This window comes from Falco biarmicus, chromosome 1, assembly GCF_023638135.1.
Source record: "Falco biarmicus isolate bFalBia1 chromosome 1, bFalBia1.pri, whole genome shotgun sequence".
NCBI classification, from domain to species: Eukaryota; Metazoa; Chordata; class Aves; order Falconiformes; family Falconidae; genus Falco; species Falco biarmicus.
In genome coordinates, this window is record NC_079288.1 from 19,474,387 (window position 1) to 19,497,230 (window position 22,844).

Here is a 22,844-nt window from a genome sequence, read left to right on the forward strand (position 1 = left end):
CGGCGCGTGGGGCTGTGGGAGCGGGCGCGCGGTGGTGGCGGGCGCGCGGGCACCATGGGCAACTGCCACACGGTGGGGCCCAACGAGGCGCTGGTGGTGTCAGGTACGGCCGGAGCCTCGCAGGGGCTGGGAGGGCCCTGTCAAGGTTGGGGGGGGGTGTGTGTGTGTGTGTGTGTGTGGAATGTCTCTGAGGGAACTGGGGGGGTGGTGTGTTTTAGTGGTGAGCTCTGCTAGGAGGGGCCCCCGATGGGCCCTGGCTGTGAGGGGTCTCTCAGGGGTTTGGGGGGTCCCTGTCACACGATGTGGTGTGGGGGGGGTGTCTCTGTCCTGAGGGGGCTGTGGGGCACTGGGGGGGCTCTGTGATGGTGGGGCCTGGGGGTGCTCTGGGGAGTGTCCCTGTCATGGAGGGGCACTGAGGGGGTCCCTGGTGGGGAATGGGAGACCCTGCCTTACAGGGGGCGTGGGGGGTGTCTGGAGGTACCTGCTGCAGGGCCCCCTGTGATTTGGGGGTGGGGAATCCCCTGAAGGAGCACTGGGATGTTGTGGGGGGAGGCCTTTCCTTGAGGGGTCGCTGGGGGGGATCCCTGCCACCAGGGAGCCTTGTGGCGTTGTTTGGGGGGTGTCCGGCTGTGGGTGGGCACTGGGGTGCTGGGGGTGCCCCTGCCGCCTGGACCCCAGGGCTCCGAGGTGGGGTCCCTGCAGCGCAGGGGGCGGTGGGCGAGGCGGCGGTGCCTGCAGCACACCCCGGGCTGCTCTGTCAGATGATGTCAGGCAACGGCACTGGCGAGACTGCCGGGTTCTGGGCCACTGCCAGCAGCCTGTGCCTTGGCTTACCGAGAAGCCGTCCCGCTCCTGGGGGGCAGGTTGGCTTTGCTGGGGATGGGGAGCTGGGTGTGAGCATCCTGCTGGGGCAGGGCACGGCGGGCCTGTCCCTGGGGTGCCCTTCTCATCCATCATATCCTCCTGCCGCTTCGTCACTAGCATGTCACCTTGCCTCTTGGTGGTGCTGGCACTGGGCGCGGTTGATGCCCATCAGATACGTGTGACGTTAGCAGGTGAGCTGGTTGCTTAGGTTAGCGTTAAATAAACCAACAGTGAAATCCCCTCTGTCTGATTCAACCTGTAGCTGCTTCAGTCCTCCGCTGAAGCTCCAGACTGCACTTTGGCATAGGCCCGGATGCATGCGGACAGGACTTAATTACTGTTAGGTGATGTAACAGCTTGCTGTAAGGGCTGGATATGTTGCTGTGTGTGACAGGCTGGGACCAAGTGTGAGGTAATAACCAGGTTAGATACAGATGTTGGTCACTCTGTGTGTCCTCTGTCATGTTACATCCTTTCTGCGAACACTGGACTGGTTTTGTGGCAGGCGATGTGATGCTCAGACCTAAACTCACCTGGGAGAAAATGTGTGTGAATGTAAAGGGTGTGCTATGACCACAGCTCTGGCATGCACGTGAAACTGAATTGTTATGCTTTTGGAGCCAAAGCCTCCAGTGGGCTGCGGTACTTGCTTCTGGCTGGTCTGTTACCAGTTCATCTGTCTTGGATAACAGATCTGTTACGGGAATTACTGAGGACTTGCCAGAAGCAGGCTGCAGTTTTGGAAACAAATATGCCTGCTGTGGCGGCTGCTTCTGAGGAGTGACAAACCACACCCACCAGCTGCCTGGAGCAGCAGTGTTTCTTGCAGTTTTCCTGGTCTTCTGCATGTCTCTGCAGTTCCCAGCTGGGATCTAGAGCTGATGCTGCGCTTCCCTCCAAAGAGACTCCTCTCAAAATCGGCAGTGCTTGGTAAAATGTCACATCCAGCGGGAGGAATTGGGAAGCTCTGCTCCAGGTGTGCCAGGATGCCCTTCAGTCTAAAAGCTTGGGTTTGCTTCTCTTCAGCTCTGAAGTTTACAAAACACAGCTTGCAGGATGAGCCAGCAGGGATTTGTGGCATCTGCTTGCAGTTCCAAGCGTTGTTTTCCCACAGCTGGGAGTTGTGAGCTGAGGACACTCCTCAATGTACAGCCACGTTCTGGGAAGGCAACGTAAATTACACCAGGCTCTGCGAATCAGAATTATGTTCGGTGCTGCCACCAGACATAGTTTTACTCTGCTGCTGCCCAATGCTTGCTGATTCCTGAGAGCACCAGCTGCGAGCTCCTGGGGCAAGCTGAGAGGTTATGGGAGCTCTGCAGAGCCCCACAGCCCTGCAGTTGCCTCTGTGCTTACGTGTAGAGCAAATGCCAGGGCATTAGTGGGAGGCGTGTAACTACAAGCAGTTGTAGTTCCAGGAACTTGGCCATGTCTCTCTGGGGAAAAGCAGAGACAACCTTTGGGCCCAGCATTTACTTGCATGATATTAGGTTGAATTTGGGGAGAGAGGGGAAAGGGAAATAATAGACCAACAGCAAACAATATTAAAAGCAGGATTTTGGCTTGCTGTCTTGAATTGTGATACAGCTGTTACTTGAAAGACTTCACTTTGTGGAAGGCACCTCCAAATCATGAAGCTAATGCAAGTTTTCTCTGTTGGTTGTAAATTTAGCCCGTGCATCTTGAAGGAAGTTTAGTCACGTGCCTCCCCCCAGTCTATGGTTTTTTTTCTGAGGAGTGATCTTTCTTTTCATTTTCTTGTGAGACACTTGAGTTCCTCCTGTGCTCAAGGAGCAGTCAGCTTTGCCTTGGGAACATCTGTGTGTGCAGGAGCTTCACAGCCTTATTTGGGAATCTGCTTCCCAGGCACGGGTCAGCGCTCTGCTGGTGCTTGTGTCCTTCCCCCGTTGAGCAACACAGATCTTCTAAGAAACTGCACTGGGTTAGCCAATCCGCCCATGAAATGTGGAGTCCAGGCTTTTTAAGAATGTTTCACAAAGCCCAACAGAGGCAATGATGGTCCCTCCAAAATGTGGGTCTAACTGTGCTGGAGGGTAGCGGTGCTGGGAGCCTCCCAGTGAGGTTTGGTGCAAGTTCTGAGGAGGCTTTGCCAGGGACCTGGCCCGTCACGGAGCTGCCTCCAAGTGCAGCTGGAGCCAGTCGAGTTTTCAGGGAGGTACACAAAGTACCTGTTCATCCTGATAGCCGAATGTTCTCACCAGCTAATAGGCTGTCTCAGGTGCATGCTGCTGGGTTTGGGTTACAGTCTGAGTGAATGCAGCTTTTGTGGCTAAGGATCGATCTGCGAATTTTGAAATACAACACTGGAATAATTCTGCAGAGTCTCATAATGAGATGTAATTTATTATAGCTGTATTCTTCTTACAGTTATCATAACTCAAGAGTGTTGCCTTAATCTGTACAGTTGGGGCGTTTTCGATCTGGCTGTCGAGGGCTGCAGGGTCACACCACGCAGCAATGGTCCGGCAGCCAGAGGAGCTTTGAGGTGAGCACCTGGACATACGTGACAGAGGAAGGTTGGCACAGCCCGCTGTGTTTCTGTGTCGGAGCAAACTGCTGTTTCAGCAAAAGTTCAGGGTGGGAAAAGAGGAAAAAAAGTCAGGGGAGTTGCAGCCAAGTCAGCTGAGCTTTATTTCCTAGGAGAATACTGAAAGAAATGGCTCCTAAATGCCTAGAAGACGACAACTACGTGTATTTGCTGAGTATGAGCTGTGTCTAGCTGATCTGCCTTCCCTCCCAGGTGAGTGAGCACTCTAGGGAATGAGGAGAAGCAGCAGATACTGCACACCTTGCCTTTGCTAAGGCTTGTTACACTGTTACGATTTCTCAGAAATCATTGTGAGATACGGTCCAGCCCAGATTCAGTTTACTTTAGTGCAGCACCCTTTGGGGCTCCTTGATCTCTGTCAAAGGGAGCTAGCAGTTAATTCCAGTTTTGTGTAACCATTTCCTGCTGCAGCCCAGCAGTCAGGGGTAGTTAACCCTTCTGGAGTAACTCTGAAGTCTCACATCCTGTTACTGCAACCCTCTTATTGCTGCAAGAAGAACTGGTTGTGATTTTCAACCAGTGTGACTATGCTATTTTCATGGCACTTCTGTAAGTTGAAACCCTGAAATAAAGGCTTCTTGAGGCTCTGCAAGCCCTTCCTGCAAGAGACCTGCAGTCCAAAGTGCAAGGAGGAACTGGTTTCTCAGATACTATAAAACTAATACAAAACTGCCTGGAAAACCATTGCCAGGGAACTTGACAGTGGCTCACTGTTCAGCTAAAAGGATTTATCAAGCAAGTTCCTTGTTTTGGCTTGGATAATGGAATCGAGAATGTGTTTATTGAGTTTGCAGACAGTACTGAGCTGCAAATGGATTTGAGAGCTTTGAAGAGCTGGATTAGCATAAAAACGAACTCAACAGATTGACCGAATGGTCTGGAAGAAATATGATGCAGTTCAGTAGGGAGAAACGCAGAGAGTTACACATAGGTGAGAACAGTCGATTACATGAAAATGGAATGAGAAAGTCCAGGCTGTGTCCTGCAGAAAGACAAGGTGAGCAGCAAGAGCCATCTGAGACCTAATGTTCGTGGTGGGGCTGATGGCATGGAGATTGTCACCTCTGCTTCCAGCTACAGGCTGATGTGATGGTGGCTAGCTGCAATTCCAGTTCTTCAGCCTCAAAAGCAGCGTGTGTGGGAAGGAGCAGGCAGCTTCATCTGGGTTTTGCATGGGGTTTTGCCCCTTGTCTGCATTTGTGCTTCTGGAGCCAGAGTTCAAAACCGTTCCCCAGGGTTGAGGTAGAGGTATTCTACCTTTCACACCAGGCAAGCCATGCAGAAAACTTCTAGTGGCGCTGATTGTCACCTGCCAGGTTTAATTGAGTGCTCCTGCAGAGTTAGGTCCTTCATTTTGGCTAGCCAAAAATCTTTCCCCGCGGTTGATTTCACGCTGCTCGTGATGCTCCGTGCTTGCAGTATCACAGCTTGTCTCAAGTCTGGTGCTCAATACAGCTATTCACCACTTGCACAAAAGGCAACTTAAGCAGCTTCTCTGTGATATTTCCATTTCGGGAGGTAGTTCTTCAGCTTTATGCAGGTGGTGGGGCTCAAGGTTTCCCTTGTCAGGTGCTTGTTAAATCTCCAAGACTTGCAAATTACTCTTTGGAAAGCATAGCTGGAGGAGGAGGTGGACAGAATAGCTTCAGGGCTTTCCTTTTGGTTTCCAAGAGGAATTCTGGGGTAGTATCCCTGTGGTTTTGTTGTGTAACTTCGTTGCGGTTTGTCTTCTCCAAGTTTCTGCATGTAAGGTGAGTTAAGCTAAATGTGTGTTTTCAAACTCTAGCATTGATACTCATAGCTTAAACCAAGTAATTTTGATATAGATTATATCAAAAACAAGCCAGCCAGCATAATCTGCTTTCATCTGTTGCAGTGACTCTTGAAGGATTTTATGGATTCAATGCAAACCTTGCATCTTTTAAAATTAGTTTTTGCTAACCTTGTACCATTTCTGCATGTGGACAAAGCCTAATTTATATGCATAGCAGGGCCTAAGAACCAGACACCGACTTTAGTCTAGGTCCTGCTTTATTATGTGGTTTTCTCTGTGTATACCTTTTCCTTTTTCTCCCCTCTCATTATGTCTTTTGTCAATAACTGTTTTCAATTATCAGTTTTTTCCTTGCCTTTCTGCACTCACTTGTTAGCACCCCATGACATTTCCCAGCACGGGGCCGTTTCTCTAACAAACCCAGCTGCTGTCCAGCTGGACCGAGCTGTTTATTCCCAGCTTTGATGGTGGGTCCTCTGGGAAGAGGTGACTCCAGCACTAGATTGCCCTGGCTCAAGGTGGGAAGATGGCAGCTCTCTCTGCGCAGGTGAAGGCAGCGGTGTCTGCCCTGTTCTTCACCCTGCGACAGTCTTGGGGAAGGAATATACTGAGCCATCGTAGCGGCCTGTTTACCGTGACCTGATTTCGGAACGTTCACCGCTTCCTGCCAGAATACAAACTCATTGCCTCGAGGTACCTTGGGAGAGCAAACAACACAGAGCTTGTTCACAACCTCAAATTGTCCCAGCTTTAATGTTTTGAGCCCTGTGTCCCCATAACTGTTTGGGCTCCTGTTCGTTCTTGCTTGCCATCCATCGGGGCAGCAGCTTCCTGCATTTGCTGAGAGCTCCCTTTATCTGCAAACTCCCAAGTGGTTAATCTCATTTCATTAAAAAAAAAAAAACAAAAACAAAACAACAAACCAGCAAACAAAAACAGACAACGTGCTTTCTCCTGGCTCTGGGAATTCTTACTTGAACATGGGACCCCTTCGTTTGGGAAGAGGCCAAGCTGGATGGCAGCTTCCTGGCTATGAATCCTCCGTTTGTAGTGTGCCTGGCCGCTGTACACTGCCCCGGAAGAGGCACGGTGGATGTTTGTGGAAGCGATGGCCAAGTGACTGTGAGACCCGGGCTGCTAGAACAGTGGGCGTATTATAGTTGGAAAAGGCAATTTCTCTGCCAAATCGCATTGTGCAAGAGGGTTTATTCTTTAGCCTTGCAAAGATTTCGCTTTGTTGGTTCTTTTTTCACTTGCTCTCTCAGACTTGGGAAAGCGGCTGCAGGACTGCAATGGAAAATGAGCGTTCAGCTCATCTGACCCACGTTACTAGGATGGAGCTCTGATGTGCTTAGACGTCCAGCTTGCGTGAAAGCAACCAGCTGGCATCCTGCTCCTGTTTTACGTGTTAGCTTTCCCTGTTTTTCTTATGCTTTGAACACTTCTGGGCATATAATCTATCTTAGTAAGCTCTGCTGTGCAGCAATGCTGTGTAGCACTGGGAAGTAAACATGGGGCTCACTCTGGGTGCAATACTAAATAAGGTATTTCCTGCAGAAGAAAAGAAACATCTTTGTGGAGAGGCATGTTCCTGTAACAACAGTGGGTTTAGGGTGCAGAGTTTACGCAGAACATTATTATGAAACGATTACCAGAAGTTTGGTAAAGACCACGCAGACCCTGTGAAATAAAACGGCTTTCCGTGTGGAGCTGCCTTTCCTGACTGCCAGGAACACGTCCCTTCCTGTTCTTGGAAAACAAGGGCCTGGCTAAAAGGTTGAGCTAACCAGGCTGACGTCCTCCAAGAAGCATTAAAAGGCATTGTGGTTAATATGCTGCAGGATATTGGATCATCAGTCTCTGTAACTCCTAGCCTTCCAGCTACAGGAAAAAGCTATCCAGAGGCCATCTCGGAGGTGACGGGAGAATATTCCCCTACGCTGTGGAGCACAGGAGACCTGAAAAAAGTGTGTAGATCCCTCTCCAATTTGTGTTAACTTCCCCCAGAAATTGGAGGGTGAAAAACTGTAGATGCGGCTGATCTGCTGGTTTATCAGCCATTATGTGGAAGCCGGTGAGGCAGGCTCTTTAGCTGATAGCGGAAGGTGGTGAAACACTTGGGGGTGGGGAGGAGGATGTGGAGGATAAGAGTTCCCCCTCCTGCAGGCACGCTGGCCTGGATGTGTGCTGGCTTTACTTCTTCATTTTGACCTACTGCAACAAACTTAATAATCATTGTCTCTCTTGAAAGGGCTGTCTTGTGTGGCTGCCGTCTGCTGGCTTCATAGTTCTCCTTTTCCCCTCCCACAATGTGAAGCTCCCACAGCATTGCAGCCACACTGTTTTCCCTGCTCTTCCTCTGCACTGGCTCCATCACGCCTGTGTAGATAAGTCCCGCAGGGCTGAAACTGTCTGTTGCTCTGTTGGTACAGTGTTTGCCTGGCTGAGGCCCTTGAGGGCTGCTGTATGAAGTGATTATGGATAACAGACTAGGGAGGGACTGCTGGCTTGATCTGCCTGAGAGATGGCAGCTCGCAGCCCTGCTCCGAGCCAGGGAGCTGCAGAGCTCCTCCCTTGCCAGGCATGAAACCTAGGGCTGGTCACTGGCAGGGCGCTCTCTTGAAAGGTAGCAGGCATCTTATTCCTTGAATCAAAGATCTGGAAATCCAGACAGCATCGTCTGACCTCAGTGGGGTCAAATCTTAAATTGTCAGAGCCCTGGATGCTGCCTGAATTCTGGGTACAGCCAGCTCTGCGGTCGACCAGCAAAGCCTCATGTGCTGTAGTAATTGCACAAGCCAGAACTAGGAGATATTTTTGGGGAGCTCAAGGGAACTTGAGGGTTCTTCCCTCCTCAAATGCTGACCTGCTAGCTTTTTGTTGGGTTTAAGGGTGGTTTGCAGTGTGGGGTGAGGGAAAGGAGATGGATTTCTTACATGGCTTTCCACGACAGAGCTGGTGTGTCATAGTTAAAGATACTGAAGCATGTACTTACAATTCTGGTTGCTGTAAGTGCTTAAACTGCTTAACAAAACTAAAATAAAACCCTGGTTTGAAATACAGTCTCTTTCTGTGTGTTATTCTTTGTCATACCGAATTATTACAAATACTATTTTCCAATTTTATAAGACTATACTAAAGAAAGGTTGCCTTTGGAAAATTGCCATGTGAAGCCCATGGAGGTGAGGAAGAGCACTGGGTTTCCCAGTGGCCAGCTGCGTTATGGCTGACCAAAGGCTGTTCCAGGGCTGCTGTGGATCTTGGAAAGAGTTTTGTGTGTTCATTATTTATCAGATACTGCAGGCATGCTTGGATTGTTCTGGGCCATGCTGCAGAGCTTGGCTTGGTAGCACTCATTGCTGTAATGCGGCCAAGCCGAGGTGCTTCCCTTGCTCCGAGGGGCTGTGGGAATCGATGATCCCCCAGGATTCCCTTTCCTCAGCACCCAGAGGCTGGGCAGGCTTGTTAGGAAGTTGTTCTGCTCACAACTCGGTCTGGGTGCAGGTTTTTCCTTGTCTGAGAGCAATGTGCTGATGTGTAATCCCTACATCTCTCTGCTGTGCTGCAGGTGGCTGTTGTGGCTCTGATGTAAAGCAGTATGTATACGGAGGCTGGGCCTGGGCTTGGTGGTGCATTACTGACACCCAAAGGTAAGGAGACCCCTGTTGTTTGTGGTTTTGGAGTAGGAATTAGGCAAAGCCATCCCAGTGGGGCTCTCAGCAGTATCTTTAGGAACGTGGGACTGGGCACTGCATATGAAACCATGGATGAGCATCAGCCCAGCCCTCTGCCTGTGAGCAGCTCCTGGTCCTTCGCGGGAAGGCTGCCTTGTGTACAGGGCTGTAAACAGCTGGAAGGAGCGATATGTGCCCTGTGTGGTGCCTTGAAGCATGGGGCATGTAGGGTCACTCACAACTGCACAGCTTCTGGCCATCCTCTGCTTTGAGTGGTGGAGGCTGAGGTTGTCCAGGGCTATGCAGGAGGTAATCCTGTCATTTTAGGCTTACCTGACAGTAAACGATGATGCGCAAAACAAAACCGCAGGATGGGGGAGTTCTGTGCTGTTTGCGTGGGGACAGTTGTGCAAAAGACAGAAAAGATGCAGTGCAAAAGACAGAAAAGAAACCCCATGCTTTCAGCTGAAGTACTTTTCAAATGGCCTCTCTGTCCACACCTCTCCTCAAACCCAAGGCAATCAGATATCCTTTTTTCATTCTTTATTTTTTTTCCTTTTTCATTGTTTTTTATTTATGTAACACCCACCAAGCTGAGAGGGCCGTAGCCTGGGTGGTCAGTGTGTTTTTTCCTGTGCTGGTGCAGTGAGTGTTGAGGAAGGCAAGAGCCCTGCTCTGCTCCGCTGCTGCCTTTGCAGCGCTCTAAAGCTACGAGGCTCTCGCAGAGGTGCTGGGCAGCAGGGCTGCCTCATCCATGAGTTCATAAGAGGAGCTGAGTTCTGCCCAGTACGGCCCAAACCCTCACCCAGTAACAAACACGTTTGTGGCATGCAGTGGGCCAGCGCCCTCTCCTGCTGCTCGAGTCTCTCTTTCTAAAGATAAGCTGACTGCTGTCACCTTGGGAGCAGACTGTGTTCCTATTTAAAACCACGGGATTTCCTCTCTCTCTCCCTTTCCTTAGTTGTGGATTTTGCTTGCTGCTTCTCACTGTGCTGGTCTCTGAACTAACATGCTGTGATAGTGCTGCTGTCCTGCTAACGTGGCTTTTCATCTTTAGGATCTGTGGAAGTGTTAACTCTCTCCCAGCACCTCCCTTATACTCACTGATGCAGGTTCCTCCGTCTGTGTAAAAAATAACAGGGAAAAGGATAAAGATGTGACTTTTGGGTTTTTGCACTAAGCGATGGCCAGAGGTTGTAGTTAACCCTTACTGCTTGATCTTGCCACTTCTTTTCCCTGTTCACGTGTTGCCACCAGCGGACAAAGTGAGCATGTTGCTGCCCTCACTCTGCAGATGATACACTGCCATAGCTGCTGTTTGCCTGGGGGCCAGGCAGCTTGCCTTGTTTGAAGGGGTCCTGGCTGCTGCTGGCAACTGACTCACCACAGCTCTCAGGTCCTCTCCCAGGTGCCTGGTACTCGGGATTGCTACGAGAGCCTACTGTAGTGGTCCAGGTGCATGAAGAGGTCTCAGCTAACACATACTGCTTTAACTCGGGCTCTCCAGTGATGCTTGTACGAGATGGGAGGGGAAGGAAAGGCCTGGCTTGTGGGCTCAGTGCTTAAGGACTGCATTTGATCCAGACAAGCTTCATTCATTAATTTTTGTGAGGCATCTCATTGGGAGAACTGTTGATTTGAACCAATGGTTTCTGCTGCTCCTCTTGTGTCCGAAGACCAGAGAACAGTGCAGGACCTTGACCTGCCGTTTGCAGGAGATAACAGATGTATTTGGGAGGCTGACTTATTAAATTAAGCAAAAGCTGAGCCCAGGGCCAAGAACTGCTTGCCAGGAATGAGTTGTCATATGATAGAGGTGTGTGCATTATTTAGCAAATGGGGCTCTTGACAGGAATGCCAGCAGCCAAACAGATCTTTTACTTTAAAATCTATACCCCCGCTTCATGCCATGGGATACGGGGCTTAATTCTCCTTTTGAGAACAGAGCCTTTCCCAAATACCGTAAGCAATGCCCCAGATGGAGCTCACTGCATTAACATGAAGAGTGAGGCAGATTTCCTCCTCTGAAATTAGGACATCTTTTCTGGAACTGCCAGTGCTGAAAGTGAGAGAGACAGCAGCGATTGTGTTCCTGTCGGCGGCATCCCGCCAGGTAGCACTAACCTGGGAACAAAAGGAACAGTTAGAGCTGGCAGGGTGCTGGGCTCTTATCCTGCCGCAACCTTGAGGATTGGGAAGAAAAAAGAAAAAAAAAAATCCTGTCCCTGATTAAAGGTCAGAAATAAAAGCAATGAGAGAGCCAGCATGGTCTTACATGCCTCCAGGGGAGCCCAGTGGTATTATTCAGCTTCTCAGGACAGCACTTGGAAGCACCTTTCTCTCATCAGTGCCTTAGCCAGGGGTGGGTAGCCCTGGCATTTTAATTTTTCTGGCCCTTCTTAAATGTTGGTATAGAAGTATCTAGATTATTACAAAAAGGAATTTTCTGTGTGTGAAGGTTAGTCCAACAGAGAATGCCAGCTGACTCCAGGGTGGCAGTCCAGGTGGGATACCTGGTTCAGTTTCATCTGTGGTGACTTAAGGGATGCAGGGTGGAGACAAGCCCCCAGCCTGTTTATCCTCATTAAAAGAAGCAGCGAGACGCTGTACGCTCCCCGCTGTGACTAGGGAAGCTGCTCTGGCCCAGCGTTACGGAGCCCGGGGTGCGGGCAGAGGAAGGAAGGCACACTGAAGAGGGAAAAGGCAAAACCTGAAAGTCTTGTCTGTCCTTTCCAAAGAGTGTCTTACTCTCTGATAACTGCTTTGTGTATTTGCTGTCCTACCCTTATTCCTTGCTGCTCAGACTGTCTTTGGAGGTTATGACCATCCTCTGTCGCTGTGAGAATATTGAGACGTCGGAGGGGGTCCCACTGTACGTAACAGGGGTTGCACAGGTAATAATCCACCAGCTTCCTAACATTGTGTCTAACCTTTTATCCCTCTGTTTTGAGCAGCAGCAACAGCAGCAGCAGCAGGATAACATAAAAACTAATGGTTTTCTAATGGGACAGTTGAAATCTCAATAGCCTCTTCTCCTTCCCTTTCTCCGGCATTTGCCCTGGGGTGCACTCCACAGTTTATAGGTAATGTAGACAGATGCATACTTGGCAAATTCCAGATTCAGCATTGCTGTACTGGCTCCTTCTGATAACGCTGCAGACATTTGCTCCAACTGTAACCCTTTCCTTGACAGCACTGTTTCCATTGTGTGCTTGGTGGAGAGCAGAAGGGCATCGCCTTTTGTGTGGAGCCACAAGCAGGCCAGATTGGGTTCTGGGCAGGATTTGGGGCAGGTGGGAAGGCAGATTTTGTGCCGCTTCAAAAGAAAACCTGTACACGTGGGGAAATTGCAACTCTACCTGGCTCTGCCATTTTGCATATGGGTTTCCACTCAGCCCTTCTTCCTCCACATAGAGACAGGGCCAGTTTTGGACGTTGTCACATTTGAAAGTACAGCATAGAGACCTTGGATGAGTTGCAACACACAGGGTTAGTGGGTTAGTGTTTGCACTGTGAGCACTTATGAACCAGTGTGGCAGTAATAACCAAACATCCCTGTGACTTCCTGGCTAAGAAGTAGCACGGTATTGAAATTAAATTCAAATTATAGATTAGGTCTTCAGAAGGCTAAAATCCTGCACTAGCTGATTAAAGCTGTGAACGCATATGGCAAAAAATGCCTGTGCGCATCCTGGACAGTGGGATCTGTTCTATCAGCTCCCAGTTTGCATGCCAGTTTAATTAGGACAGTGGCCAAGGCAGGCATGAGCTTGCAGAGATATGTTTCAGCACTTCCAGCCAATCCTGGAGCTACTTGGTGTACATGCAGCAGCCCAGTGCAGCCCCTTCATGGTTCAGATGTTTGACCTAATGTTCACTGACACAAGCTGTCTGCCCTGTGGCTCCCTCTCCTGACTCCCAGTGCCTTCCCGGCTTGTTATGACTGACACGAGAGCCAGGCTTTGCTTCCTGAAGCAGAACCTGCCATGGCCAGGCATGTCTCTTGTTTTACCAAATCACGACCTGCAAGTTGCCGGGTCTGGCCAAAGTACCTGGAGCCCAGGAGAAAGTTTTGGAGCTGCAGGATCTGTTCTTGGGTGCCTGATACTACACGAGCACAGCCCTAAAGAGCTGGAGACTCACTTCTATCTGCCTTTGGGTCATGGGACACAGGAAAAATAGAGGGAGAGGTGAACCAGATCAGGGGGTAGGTCTGTGTTAACGCTAACCCAGTGAGGGCAAAGGCACGGCTGCTTCTTGCAGCGTGAGCACTAGGTTCTGCCAAGCACCAGGGCTCCTGCTGCCATGGCAGTGCGGGGTGGGCAGGAGCATCACGGGTCCATGCTGTGCTTTTAAACCAGTGACACCAGTCAGCAAGAACACACGCTGCCCCAGCGTTGGGCAGCATGGCACAGCAAGCCTCTGACAGAGGGCCCTTTGGGGTCCTCAAGCTGCTAGCTTCTGGCCACCTCATGAGCCCAGCAGAAGGGAAAGGGTCACAATACCATTTCCAGTCTGGTTCCCAGCCTTTCTCTGCTGATAAATTGCCTTTAAGCGTTATCTGAAAATCTGTTTCTTGGCCAAAGTGACTTGTCTGTCTCCAGTCACGGATGTAGTCCCTCGGCTGCATTCTGCACCTGTCTTACATTACCTGTCTTACATGAGTGCGGCAGGTAGCCCGGGGCAGGAGATGCAAAGGGAAGAGCTGAGTGTGTGTTACCTGGAAACGTGCAAATATTTTACGTTTTTTGGCAGGATTTCCCTAGAGATAATGACGTTACAGCCCAGGTGTGAGGACGTAGAGACGGCGGAGGGGGTAGCTTTAACTGTCACAGGTGTGGCACAGGTACAGTAACTCCAAAACATCATTTCAGGAATGCATGTCTCTAACTTCCGTCTGGTTTTTCCCCTTAAGAGGTTACTGTTGTCTAGAAACAGAAGCCAACTGCTCTGAAACAAATTCTTGTGCAAAACCACACTGTCCTTGTTGGTTAAAACACACTACAGCATGTCCCATGTTGTGAAGGCAGTTGTGACCTCTCCTCCTCTCCCTCAAATCATTCCTTTTTCTGGTGTCTTATTTGTCCACGTGGCAAATGAGGTGTGTGTGGGTGACTTGATCTGTTTGTGGAACGCTGACGTACGGCGGTGCCCTTGGAGCTATGTGTGATCCTGCAGGACTGAGCCATTCACTCCTGAGATGGTATCAAGCATTATGTTGCTTTGGATTATTATTATTAGCATGTGGACCTTGTAATTCTTCACGGTGAGTTAAAGCTTAAAGAAAGAACTTAGTCCCTCCAGGCACTAAAATTTGTCTGTAAAATCCCTGGTGTGAATTGAATTTTGATTCTCTCAAGCCTTCTTCATACGTGAAAACCAGCTCTTGCTGCTTGTGGGAGCACACTGAAACACCTGCATTTCTTAGCTTCTGAGATTTGCTGCCTTGATACAGAACCTATCCTTGTGACCGGGTCCTGCCTTAGGGAGGATGCTGGGAGGAAAATGTTGTTAGCTTTTGATAGAATTTGACTCCCCAAATAGGCAGCTGGATGCTTTGATTGAAAATTGCTCCTGACAGCTCGTTCTGGGTGTGTAAAACTAAGACGGTGGTTCTCAGTTCACACAAGGCTGTGGTCATCACGTGTCCAAGGTGTGTCCAGGTCTGTCGTTGCAGAAGTGACTGCCACATTCCCTGCGGTGAGCAGTGGAGCCAAGGGGAGCTGCTGAGTGATGCAGTGATGTGACCAAAATCCCACATGCGTCAAAAGGCTCCCCCCAGGGAAGAGCACTGTGGCTGCTGCCGCCCTTTTAAGACCAAGCGCTTAACAGAGTTCACCCAGTGCTTTCCAGAGCAGTGCATTCCTCCCTAGGTTCATCGATCTGCTTTAAACTGACGTTGCAGAGGAGCTGTGTGCTGTGTCTCCGCATAAGTGAGAATATGAATTCAGCTAGGAGTGGTTTCTGGATTGTCACACATGGCAGAAGGGCTGGGCACGACCATGACTCAACAGAGGGTAATCCATCACCCTGCCGCTGTTGGGGAATGGGGCTTCGTGCAGGAGCACCAGCACAGGAGCCAGTGTTTTGGGCTCATCCTGGCACTAATGATGTGAACCAGCACCCTTAGTTTCAATTTTTGAGTTCTTTATTATCCATTTAGCTGCTAATGTGTCACATAACCACTAGTGGGCTTTGTATGGGTGGCAAAATGCATTCACCCATGTCTCCCCTCACACGCATTTCATAAATCTGTAGGCTTTTCCTTTTGTATTTGGAAAAAGTATTTCTGTGAAGCCAGTGTTCCTTTTTAACCTAGTGTTGGGACATCCTTTCATTGCCTGCGAAATGGTCTAAGCTGGGCGGCGCATGGTAGCAGAAGGCTGGATCACCGGGTGCCTTGACTTAAAAATGCAGCTCCCATTTAATCTCATTCATGTTATTCTCTCTTCTCACTGTTCGTTTTTCCCCACTGTCAATTAATTTTAAAGACCTAGGCTTGTGAGATGCAAGGAATCACCGTGCAGAAAGCAGGCTTGAGGCAGTTCGAGATGCGCATGGCAGAGGTTACCTTAATTTTGCAGGATTTGGGGGAATTTTGCAGAAATTTGCAAACATTTTTCTTTTAAGAGGTTGTGCAAAAAAGGAAAAAAAGCAAACAAATTATTACTAGAGAAACATCTTTTTAAATGTTTGCTGTAATGATAGAAGTGCTCCATGTGCATAAGGATGCTGTTCTTTTCTTGAAGAGGCATGTAATGAGTACTCACCAGTAACCTCCTGTCTGTATTGGCTGGGTGCACTGGGGTGCTGCTGCCTTTGGCCACGCTGGGCTTTATATCCTTATATCCTTCTGTACCATTTTTCTGAGCCTCAAGCTAATTGGACTGTCTCTGCTCACCCCTCGCTGTGATTGCAGCTGGCTGGAGCTGGGTGCGGCAGTATCGATCCTCCAGACGGGATTGTTTTGTGGAGGCTCTCTGATTCCCTGCCAGCTAAACTCCCTCTCTGATGGGAATGACATTTGAAGAAGCACCAAGAGTCGCAGTGCCCTGTCTGAAATACTGGAAGCAGGCTGAGCGCAAATTGCTCGACTCTTCTTTTGTTTTGTGCAACCTTTGCTTGGTAGGTTGACCTGTGTATTCAGCCAGGCTTGTTCCAGCTGTCCAGGCTTTACCAGCGCAGGCAGGCTGCCGGCTGGCTTTATTGACAGAGGCTGAGTTGTTCCTTGCTCCTGGGAAGTACTGCAGAGATTCTCTTACTGAACATCCTGCTCCATGCTCTGACTGTCCTCTCTGTAGCTTCCAAAGGGTGGGGATTGTTTAGAGAGGTGGAATTGCTGGCAGATGCGCCCATCAACGTTGCTGCTGAGTCTAAATGGTTTTGGTATTTGCAAAAACCTCCCATTGGGTGCGGGATGAGCCTTGCGCAAGGCCCACGCTCCCGGGTGCAGCTCCATAAGCAGCTCTCCCAACTCCCTCTTGTGTAGAATGTGCACACTGCTGGCCCGGGGGGCAGGGACCAGAAACCACTGTGGCCTGGCCCAGTAAGGAGCCCAGAGGTCTTGGGGAGAAAGAGGAGGATTGCAACGCTTGCCCGAGATTCAGTTTGGTGTTTTGAATGGGAGACCCAGCCTGAGAAGCAAAGGTTCTTTTTTTTGGCAAGTAAGCAAGTTGTAAAAAATTGCAAAAGCAAATAAGCTCAGCTCAGGTTGGTGTTTCTTCCTGTTCCTAGGGGTGGGCTTGTGGTGGCTGAGCCTTGGTCAGCTCACCACATCTAACATGGTCCACCTCTGGTCCCCTTAGAAGGTGGTGGCTGGTCCCAGCTGTCCTGGCAGTGCTGGGGCCAGGTTCTGCTGTTCAGCTCTGCAGGTTTGGCTGCAGGATCATTTTGGACTTGCAAGCTGTCAGAGCAGACCTTCTCAAGAAATAGTTATGTTGCTTTTGCCAGCAGTTCAACCCTGAAGAGTGGTCTTGTAGGTGTCAGGATGACCATATAGGCTGTGAACACATCAAGAGTATGTGTTGGGAGCCACGGAGGGCCCCTGTACAGCACCTGAAGCTTTGGAAGGCTCTGAGCCAGGGCTGTGCTGGCCTTGTAGGTAGAAGCAGGTCCAGGCAGGACCCTTGGGGCAGGATGTAGGGTGCCACCAGCATCTCGTGGGACAGGAGGCACTGCCCAGCCCAGATGTCTCCATGAGAGGGTGCTGTGGGACCCACTCAGTGCCCAGAGGTCCCAGCAGAGCTGCGTGGCTGGTGTGGCCCTGCTTCCTTCGCTGGTGCTGCCAGACGCAAATATGTCCCTGTGTCCAGGCTTTGCCTGAGCCCTCGGACTGGATTTGGCCACTAGGAGCTGTCACCTTGGTGGGTTGTAGCACCTCATAGCTGGGTTATACAAAGCTCCATGAGCACAAAGCTCCACTGCCTCACATACCCCACAGAGATTTTTAACCCACTTTGCCTTTAAAAGGCAGCCCCGTGACCAGCAGGATCATCTGAAGACCCTGGCTTGGCTGGATCTGGGAGTGCTTTTACGTCTGGCTCTGACTGTGGGAGGTGAAAGCAGTGCTGGGGCAGCTGTGTCCCACCCCTGGGGACTGTTACCAGGCTGACCATGCGGAGCAGGACAACCAGGTCCTTGCCCTGGCACATTGGGGTCACTGCAAATTGCAGCTGGGAGCTCCCAGCCAGGAGCAGGACAAACCAGTGTGCTACGGCCATCTCGTCTCATCTCTCCTTGCAGGGAACACTGAATGGAGCCCCTGTTACCAAGCTGCTTCTTGGGCATGTCAGACTCTTCCTTGTTCTCTGCCTTTCCTGTGTCAGAAAAATTAATTCTAGTGAAGGAGGAGGAAGAGAAAGGTAACTAAATGGCTTTTTGCCAGGGGTAGTAATAAAAAGCCCTCTCCTCCTACGTCCATTACTGGTGCAGTGCCTGAACTGGTAGCAAGGGCTCTTTGGTAAGGTTTTCATCATGTGGGACTTGAAGGGTCAATCTCTGTCCCCTCATCACCCAGTGGCCGCCGATGCAGGACAGCTGGCTGCAGGGAGCACCTCTCCACGCTGAGCTGCAGTCAGGGTTTGGAGCAGTGTCTGCCCTGGACGCTGGTGCTGCTGTGTGTGCCTGCAGCAGGGCTCTGCCCAGCAGCAGTGAGCAGGGGCTCGCTGCTTGGTCCCATGGCCTGGCTCAGCGTGGTGACAGCTCAGCATGGTCCCTTAGAGCATCGGTAGCACGGGTGCCTGGCAGCCTGGTGGTGGTACTGCTGCTTCTGCTGCTGCTGCTGCTCTTGGGTGCCTGTCCCTCTTTGCAGAGGCACCTTCAGCTCCTTTGGTTTTGTCTTCTGTCTTTAGGTGAAGATAATGACCGAGAAGGAGCTCCTGGCTGTGGCCTGTGAGCAATTCTTGGGGAAGAACGTGCAGGATGTGAAGAACGTGGTCCTTCAGACACTGGAGGGGCATCTGCGCTCCATCCTAGGTGCGGAGGGGCTCACACTCTTGAAGGCATCTTGAGTAGCTTTCTCCCTTCTCTGCTGGCTGGTCCCAGCAGTATTGCTGCCACCGCAGCAGCCACAACAGGTGCTTCCTCTGCTGACTGCAGAGGTGGCATCTTAGGTTGTTCCTCCCTTACAGCAGCTCCTGCCGCGTGGCTGGGTGTTGTGATAAATGAGTTTTCGGTGTCTGCAGTAAGAGATGTCTGAGCCCCCGTGGGTTACAGGTAGCTTGTGTGTGTGGTGGTTGTGCTTGTGAGGCGGAGATGGTGGTGCACGCTGCAGGGCCTGGGCAGAGGTTTACGCCCTTGTGCCCAAACCAAGAGATTAGGGGCAATGAGGATGTTGCTGAGCTTAGACCCACGCCATTTTGTGTTACTTGTTCCAAATAAAAGGCTTTGCCTTCCTTCCCTCTGCAGGTACCCTGACAGTGGAGCAGATCTACCAGGACAGGGATCAGTTTGCCAAGCTGGTGCGGGAAGTGGCAGCTCCTGACGTGGGTCGCATGGGTATTGAGATCCTGAGCTTCACCATCAAGGTATGCCCAGATGGAGGGCGTTGCGCTGTGGGGCAGCTGGCAGAGCTGTAGGAGCAGCACAGCAGGGCCTGGCGCTGGCTCCTCTGCTGCAGCTGGCTGAAAGGCTCAGCTGAGAGCCTGCCCCAGCCCTCCGGAAGTTTCCATGGCAGCCGCCCACAGCATGTCCTGTATCCAGGCGGCTGGGCAAAGAGCACCTGGGTAGCTGCCTCTGTAAACACGGCTGGTGGAGAGAGCTCGCTGATAACCCAACCTCCAGGGAGCCGGAGGGAAGATGTCAGGAGAGCCTGCCTCGCCCTGTCATGCCTCGTTTTGTTTGGCAGCAGGCTGACATGGCTCGTTCTGACCGTGGCCTAACCCACAAGTGATTGCTCTGAGCTTCAACAGAAAGGGAGCAAGATAGAGTCACTCATTTGAAGTGGTTGTGACTTACCTTCCCCTCTCCAGGATGTCTATGATAAAGTGGATTACCTGAGCTCCCTGGGAAAGACTCAGACTGCAGCTGTCCGAAGGGATGCAGACATTGGCGTGGCAGAAGCGGAGCGAGATGCTGGCATTCGGGTGAGTCTGGAGATGTGCTGGGCTTCCCCAGGGCAGCCTCTTTTGCTCCAGCTGCTCACCCTGGAGCTCTGCTCTCTGTTTCCTCTCTGCAGGAGGCAGAGTGCAAGAAAGAAATGCTGGATGTTAAGTTCTTGGCTGATACCAAAATAGCAGATTCCAAACGGGCTTTTGAATTGCAGAAAGCTGCATTCAGTGAAGAGGTCAACATTAAGGTGAGAGGTATCGGACAGCCTGCTGCTGTTCCCTGGCTGGATCGGGGTAGCAAGTCCTCTGGGACTTGTCACCTTCCACCTCCTGCATGCGTGAGGAGAGCCAGAGGTGGAGAAACCCAGGTTTCTGTTGTCACAGGGTGAGCTCCTTGCAGCAGATTCCTGTCGTGTTTGCAACAGTTAGGTGGGACTAAGAGGAGAGAAAAGGGTGGGGAGGGTCATCCAAGCTGAACCTGGAGCTGGTTGGGCTCGAGTGCTGTGGAAAGAGCACACAGGGAAGGGCAGCAAGTGCAGCTCTGAGGGTTGAGATGTCACCCCTGGGCAGAGGGTTGGGAGCAGGAGCCATGTCTGCTTTCAGGACCTGATGCCTGTGCACAGGAGATCATGGCCAAGACTCTCCCCTCCTCTCTCCCTGTGCAGACTGCTGAGGCTCAGCTGGCCTATGAGCTCCAGAGCGCCCGGGAGCAGCAGAAGATCCGCCAGGAGGAAATCGAAATCGAGGTGGTGCAGCGCAAGAAGCAGATCGATGTGGAAGAGAAGGAAGTCATCCGGATGGAGAAGGAGCTGATAGCCACCGTGAAGCGGCCGGCGGAGGCTGAAGCCTACTGTATCCAGCAGATTGCTGAGGGCGAGAAGTGAGTGAGCTCGCTGAGCCCGGCTGCGTGCTGGGCTGTGGTGAGGTGGGAGCAAGGTGCAGCGGCTGCTGTGCTGAGACCTGGCTCGTGGGCGCTGCGGGGCAGGCATGTGGCTGACGGAGAGAGGGAAACAGTGCTGGGTACACAGCGGGGTTCTGGGCTGCTGGAGGGCTGGTTTCCCTTTGCAGGGTGAAGCAAGTCCTCATGGCTCAGGCGGAGGCGGAAAAGATCCGCAAGATTGGAGAAGCAGAGGCTTTTGTGATTGAGGCCATTGGGATGGCGGAGGCGGAGAGGATGAAGCTGAAAGCTGAAGCGCTGCAGCAGTACGGAGAGGCTGCCCAGCTGGCTCTAGTGCTGGATGCACTGCCTGAGGTGAGGAGGGAGCAGCTTTCCTCTGCTCCCGGCCAAGTGGTGGGGAGGTCCCAGGCTGGGCCAGGTCTCCTGGGGACACAGTGAAGCCCTACGTGGTGTGCAGGGACCTTGCCCAGCAGGCTGGTGAGCAGCACCTTGACTCTGCTCATCCCTCCCTGCTTCTCAGATCGCTGCCAAAGTTGCTGCTCCCCTCTCCAAAGTGGACGAGATCGTTATTCTCAGTGGAGAGAGCAACAACACAACGTCGGAGGTGAACCGTCTGCTGGCTGAGATCCCCGCCTCCGTGCGTGCCATCACTGGTGTGGATCTCACAAAGGTGAGCCGGTTACTGGCAGCTGGCAATTCCTGCAGCTCGTAGGGCACGGGGGCTTGCCGGAAAACTTTCTAACTCCTAGGGAGCCTTTCCTTCCCCAGCTCCCTGCCTCCCCCTCCTCCAGCCCTCAGAGCTTCTCTTTTCCCCTCCTACAGATTCCCCTGATCCAGAAAGCTACCGGGACCCAGGCATGAGGCTGGCCAACCCAAAGCTAGTGAAGATCACTCCCTGTTATGCACTCAGACATCAACTGCCTTCAACACGTGGGAATTCCTTTTATATCAAAGACAATCGGAGTTTCATTTTTAAGCTCTGGTGCCTTATTTTGTAGGGCCAGAAAGATGCATGTCCAATCAGCTGCTCTTTTATTACAAAGGGTGGGAGGGGATTTATTTTGTAATTATCTGTATATTGTATCAGGCCAGGGTTTGGATCCGATCCTCAGTTATGAGTGGCAGCTTGTCTGGTGTTGCAGTCCCGGTGCCTTGCTGTTCTTTGTCCTCGGGTGGCCGCCCAGAGCTCAGAGCAGAGGCTCGGCAGGACACGGAGCGTGGAGCTGTAGGAAGAGGACAGGCAGGACCTACCTCCCCTGGACTCCCTGCCCTGCCGCAGCCACCCTCCTGGCGCTGCCCAACCCCTGCCTTTGCCCGCGAGCTGTTGCTGTGGCTGGCTTTTCCCACCTCGGTGTCTTGCCCACAGGCAACTCAGTCCTGCCCAGGCTGGGCTTCCCAGAGGGGACAGGCACTTCCCTGGGAGGGCGACAATCCGGCACTGCCAGTGGGTGCTGCCCACTCGTGTGCTGCCTTCCCTCGGGGAAGTTTCCTCCCGGGATCTGGAGCCAGGAGAGCTCGGAGGGGGCTGATGGAGCCCAGCTGAGCCCTGCTGTGAGCCAGGCTTGGTGAGGTCCCACCACCAGGAATGCCAAAAAGCTGCGCTGTGCCAAAGCCACCCCATCCTCCAGGAGTGAGGTGGAGCCACCGAGCCTGCTGTCCCTTGAGCGCCCTGGTGTATCTCAACCCCCACGGCTACTCCAGGCGCAGGGTCAGCGGGAGGCAGGGACCGGGCAGGGCGCTGCGGTGGGGACAGGCTCCTCCAGCATGGCCTGTGCAGCCGCCTGGGGACCATGCTCCTGGGGGGTGCCGCGGCCCCCGGGGGGTGGCAGGGGATACCCCGGCAGACAGTGCAGAAGCCCCTACCTCGCTCAGCCCCCGCCTCTTACGGCCAGTGGCTTTGCTGCCCTGAGTAACAATGTGAAAGTGGTTGTCCCCTGTGTGTCCCGTACTCCTCACAGTGCCACCAGGGCCTGGCGGTGGCCCTTGCCCCTTCCCCGCCTGCCTCCCCGCCTGCGCTCTGTGTGGCTGGTGCAGACAAACCCATGCGCGAAGTCAGCCTGGCGGTGACCTGCGCAGGCACTGCAGGGTGCTGGGGGTCCCTCTGCCAGCTCGGTCACCCATGGCTCGGTGCCACCTGCCCCGTTGCCGTAGGGTGGGTGCAGGGACCTGGGTCCCCGTCTGCCCTCCTGGCAGTGCTCCGGTACCGGCCGGTCCCTTTGCCAGGAGTGACCCGCTGTGAGACTGGTGGCACTGCGTCCCCCTCCCTGCCACCGGGGTGGGGAGGACTGGCGTTATCAGCCCCCTGCTTGTGCTCACACCAGCGGCGCAGATCTGGCGTTTGCTGGCGGGCGTGCCGGGCGAGGCACCCTATCTGCATGTGCGTGTGCATGCCTGCGACCCTGCGACCGCCACTGCTGTACGATAATAAAACCTTGTCACCACGTGCTTTGGCTCTCGACTTGTGCCTCCTGCACCCGCCTCCCCTGCCGTGGCACCCCTGGGCACAGGGCAGTGCCAG

General features: G+C 52.3%; 1 protein-coding gene across 8 annotated transcripts; it reads left to right on the top strand.

The window, feature by feature from the left end:
- On the top strand, window positions 1–22,771 carry FLOT2 (flotillin 2). 8 transcript variants are annotated; one of them, XM_056358026.1, is made up of 11 exons: window positions 7–103; window positions 8,776–8,857; window positions 13,637–13,727; window positions 18,232–18,355; window positions 18,788–18,906; window positions 19,351–19,464; window positions 19,557–19,676; window positions 20,094–20,308; window positions 20,497–20,680; window positions 20,847–20,996; window positions 21,149–22,771. In XM_056358026.1, the coding sequence occupies exons 1-11, from the start codon at window positions 55–57 to the stop codon at window positions 21,185–21,187; spliced, it is 1,287 nt and encodes a 428-aa protein (XP_056214001.1). In that variant the 5' UTR covers window positions 7–54; the 3' UTR covers window positions 21,188–22,771. The 8 variants fall into 8 exon arrangements, with proteins under 8 accessions (XP_056214262.1, XP_056214001.1, XP_056213911.1 ...); XM_056357936.1 differs by lacking the exon at window positions 13,637–13,727 and adding an exon at window positions 11,685–11,775 and having other exon boundaries at window positions 18–103; XM_056357856.1 differs by lacking the exon at window positions 7–103 and adding an exon at window positions 968–1,055.
- Window positions 22,772–22,844: the final 73 nt, after the last annotated feature.